Below are 4,307 nucleotides of genomic sequence, written 5' to 3'. Positions count from 1 at the left end.
GTTTATAAGCACGTAAGAACGTGTTTTCGAAGCAGATACACTCAAAATAAACGACGCGCAACGAAAGTAGAAACAAAACGAGCGACAAAAAACTGCCCGAGCCAGGCATGATTAAAGCAGTACAAATTCCATCCGCTTGCCCGAGTCCGGCTCGTGCAAAACTAAATAATGGGGTTGTGTTGATCAAGCATCTGGACAAAGGGACAAACAATATGAAATCGACAATATCGTAGAAAGCCATATTTAAATCCCGAAAATAAATTCAACCAAAAACTTTTTCATCAAAATGATTTATTTAAAAACATTATTCTATTTATAAAAAAAAATATTTTCGGTATTTTACTGTTACTCTATGTGAAAACACACATGATATAATGCGTTTATTCTTTTAATAAAGGACTATAATTATGTTGGTTCTGGGGAAGCTGGGAAATAATATTAATTCATTATGAAAAATCACTGATCACACTTTGGATTAATTTAGCCCACTATGCAACAAGCGGCAATGAAAATAGATTGGTACAATCAGGTTGTTTTGAAGGTCATCATATATTCATAAGGTATGTAAGAACAAATATTGGGCTAGTTGGCAAATGGTTTCAGTGTGAATACAGCTCGCATCCAACAAACATCGTTTCTTGCTTTGAGCACATCTCCGGAATCGTCATCATACTACAATGCGTACCCTTATTGTTCTTTGCGGTAATATAGCTATCTTTCAGTTGCATGAATAATTCAGCGATAAAATGTATTGCTTGAATGCTATAAGTTTGTTTTTGTATTTAAAGTGCTTCTGGCCATCGTTTGGGCAAATCCGGCCGGCAAAGAACAACAACCCAAGTTAACATGCTCCAAAGTTTGCACTGCAGACTACACACCAGTTTGTGGTCTCCTGAAAGATGGTAAAGGGAGCACCATAACGTTTGGTAACAGCTGTGTGATGGAAAATTACAATTGTGAAACAAGTAAAAGTGAGTATAACATTATATATAACAATACAATCGATAATCAGCCTTACATACAGCTGCCAACAGTTCGCTTTTGTTCACAAAAAAAAAGTATTCGTAGTCTAATCCTCCAACGTTAAATTAGCGTGGTGGATTTTCCTAAACTTCTCCGAGAACTCGGATGGCTCAATATGTGTTTTGTTGTCATGTGCATATAACAAATCTGATGTGTTAAGTATGGCAATATAGTCGCCAATATTGGCCGTATACCGTATTGTTCCGTGTATAACGACCCCCGCAAAAAAAAAATTAATTGTTTATGAAAAAAATTGGAAATGTTTTTCTTCTAATTTTCATCAGTTATGATTCATCATTGTTATAAGTGTTTTAACCTCCAAGCTATGATCGAATCGAAAAGTTACTACCCGTGTATAACGACCCCAAATGCAAAAGCAAAATGCTGAGAAGCTATCAACACTACAGAATTCTGTTGTATGTGGCATTTGAGTATGGTAATGCCCGCACCAACGGATCAGACCAATTTCAAATAATGATCTTGTGCCCATTTTTTTGTGTACGTAAAACATCCAACAATGCTAGCCTACTGTAAAATAATTGATGTTGAATCGACAAACCTCCAAATTTATCACTTTCTAGGATCTACCAAAATCAAAGACAATTAACAGACAGGTCAGGTCAAAGCTGTTTTTTGCTCCGCCATGGTTGTGACAGTTGGTTAAAAAAGTGTTTTCAAACAATTCCAGCATATTTATGGGAGATCTCCGCTAAAATCTTCGCGAAATAGGTAGTTGGTAATTCTAGATCACAGTATCCATGGTCTTGCGGATAGAAACTGCTCTTCTGTGTGAAATCATGTGATATAGATCCTTTTGCTCGCTGTGATTGCCGAAATTAAGTGTGTTGGTCTGCCTTATACCCAGTCTTCCTCCAGCACATATTACGAACGCCTCAACTCTTTTTTCTTTTGAGGAAACATACCAAATTTGCAGTTTTACCCCACTTTCTTCGCTGTTCGTGAGAAGTAAACAAAATTTTAACCAACTGTCAAAAATTTTCCCACGGTTTTCGGCTCGTTACATGATATGCTGCGACCTGTCTGTTAATTGTCTTTGACCAAAATGATAGCTAGCGGTTAAATGTTTTAGTAGAGACGAACAGTTGAAAGTTACAGGAAAAGGTAGGCTATGATCGCTTTTTCGCATCAGGAAACGAGCGCGAATCACAAAAATCCTCGTAAAAGTATATTTTTCGACCGGAAAGCGATTTTCCCCTACTTTTATCTGCACCCCTCGACTGGTCGTGTCTACTACAAACATTCAATCGCTAGCTATCATTTTGGTAGATTATAGAAAGCGACGAATTATCTGCTTAGGCTGGGAGTATTCGTCACATATTAATCTGTGCAGATCTTTGACGTTTACAGCTTTCCTTTGTTCGCTCCTCGCCAACGTCTGTCATCAACATCCCTCCAGATATCCCGAATATCTCGAGGGATGTTGGAAATAGCTAAGGAAAAGCTGTAGACGACAAACATCTGTACAGATTAATATGTGTTTGATGTTCTACGTACACTGCCGGGGTTGCTAGGTGAGATGTAAAACGCTGTATGAGTCTGTTTAAAATACAGGCTGGCCCCGGTTTTCGTCAGCCCCGGTTTTCGTCGTTTGACAAACCGTTCGAAGCTGGTTTATAGCCGCGTGCTTTGTTCTATACTCATACGATTCAATGCATATTGTATGTCAGAAGAACCGAACATGGACTCATAAACAAGTGGTCCAGGTTGTCTGCTTCAGACTACTTTGCTCAATCAAAAATATCTTCCAATTGAAGCACTGAATGTATTATTGTAAACCTACACGGCATGGAAACCAAAGAAGTAAAACGGAATATAAAACGGTTGATGCCCATTGATTTGACAAACTTTGTTATACAGTCTGTTCCCGAGTTACGCGGATTATGGGGACCAGAGAAATCCGCGTATCTCGAATTTCCGCGTATCTCGAATATTGCTTGACACATAGTTTATACTAGGAGTTAAGAGATCGAGCTCTTGTGTACATGCATCATAGAATATTCAAAAATTTTCTTTGTTCATTAATATGAATGCAATGCAAGCGTATTCAAACAACATAAATTGCAGCAAACGAAATAAAAAGCGTAAGTTATGCAAATGTGTAATTTACATATTTATTCGTGTGGTTGTACATCTCAGGAATTTAAATCGATGTAATAAACCCAATCTACTGTCAAACTTTGAAAACCGCGTATCTCCGAATCCGCGTAAGTCGAGAACCGCGTAACTCGAGAACAGACTGTAGTTTGAAGAACACCTTCATATTAACCACTGAAAATTCAGACGAGAATAATGATCACATCCATCGTTTGTTTTGTGTCAGTCAAGTCTTGAGTAGGTATTATAAACGTAAGAACTGTAGTTCGCTAGCCTCGCTTTTACGTCGCTGCCAAAGTCCCGTTTGGTGACGAAAACCGGGGTAAGCCTGTATAAGTAAATGCCCGGTTGACAGAAATTGACATTGTTGCTGGTACTATGTAGTTCCAGCAAGAGTCCCAGCAATCTGCCATGGAAAAACTTGCTGGTACTACATGACAGCTGCAAAAATTTAGAATTTTTGTCAACCGGGTGTTTTTATAGCTGAAAAGAAATTGAAAGATTTGGCAGTATATTTGCTGGTTCAACCAATATTGATTAACTTTTACTCTTTTTTTCAAAATAGGTTACGTCGTGAAACAGCAGGGTGAATGTGGCGACAAGAGTCCAGTGCGTCTATCATAAATGTGTGGATATGCTCTTCATCTTATCTTGGACCAATGCACAATTTCGTTGAAATGGATAACCTTTGAAATGTCTGATTTTGTTTTGAAAAATTGAAAACAATACTGAATAAAGGTGAATTGTTGACTCGAAATTTAGTTCAATTTTCCTGACACAATTTAAACATATTGGTATATTCTATACTAGGGTTTTAGCAAGTAAACTTAAATTTTGAGTATTTTTAGGAATTTACAAAACTCGGGATCTAGACTATAGCGCGACGTTCCGCTTCAAAAGTAGCTCAGTTTCGGCAGAAAAATCGCGCCAACAAAGCGTGACAGAGGTAGGGGAGTGTGGGGAAATATGTATTACACTAAGGCGCAAACTGGATTCAAAAATGTTGTTGAATGTTGACATAGTAATGCATGAAATTGGTTGAGTTACGTATTTTATGCACTCTAACTCGGGGTCCACACAGCAGCGCATCGTCCCGTTTCAAAAGTAGCCCAGTTTCGGCAGAACAGAGGTAGGGGAGTATGTGGAAACATGTATTACATTGGAGCGCA

The 4,307-nt window shown here is 38.1% G+C and overlaps 1 protein-coding gene across 1 annotated transcript; it reads left to right on the top strand.

Moving 5' to 3' along the window:
* The first annotated feature begins 594 nt into the window (after window positions 1-594).
* Window positions 595-3,895, top strand: LOC131271226 (turripeptide Pal9.2). The gene is made up of 3 exons (XM_058272623.1): window positions 595-702; window positions 789-971; window positions 3,704-3,895. Exons 1-3 carry the CDS (start codon window positions 678-680, stop codon window positions 3,760-3,762), a joined length of 267 nt encoding a protein of 88 aa, XP_058128606.1. The 5' UTR covers window positions 595-677; the 3' UTR covers window positions 3,763-3,895.
* The last annotated feature ends 412 nt before the right edge of the window (window positions 3,896-4,307 follow it).

Source organism: Anopheles coustani, unplaced genomic scaffold (genome assembly GCF_943734705.1).
Source record: "Anopheles coustani unplaced genomic scaffold, idAnoCousDA_361_x.2 scaffold_12_ctg1, whole genome shotgun sequence".
In the NCBI taxonomy this organism is placed as follows: Eukaryota; Metazoa; Arthropoda; class Insecta; order Diptera; family Culicidae; genus Anopheles; species Anopheles coustani.
The sequence above is the reverse complement of the archived record's forward strand: the minus strand, read 5'-3'. Positions and strand labels throughout refer to the sequence as shown.

Bases quoted from the DNA above. Each gene is read 5' to 3' on its own strand.
- LOC131271226 (XM_058272623.1), top strand. From the start codon at position 678: ATGCGTACCCTTATTGTTCTTTGCG. The intron at 703-788 runs GTAATATAGCTA...TTGTATTTAAAG, and splicing joins TACCCTTATTGTTCTTTGCG to TGCTTCTGGCCATCGTTTGG. The intron at 972-3,703 runs GTGAGTATAACA...TTTTCAAAATAG, and splicing joins CAATTGTGAAACAAGTAAAA to GTTACGTCGTGAAACAGCAG.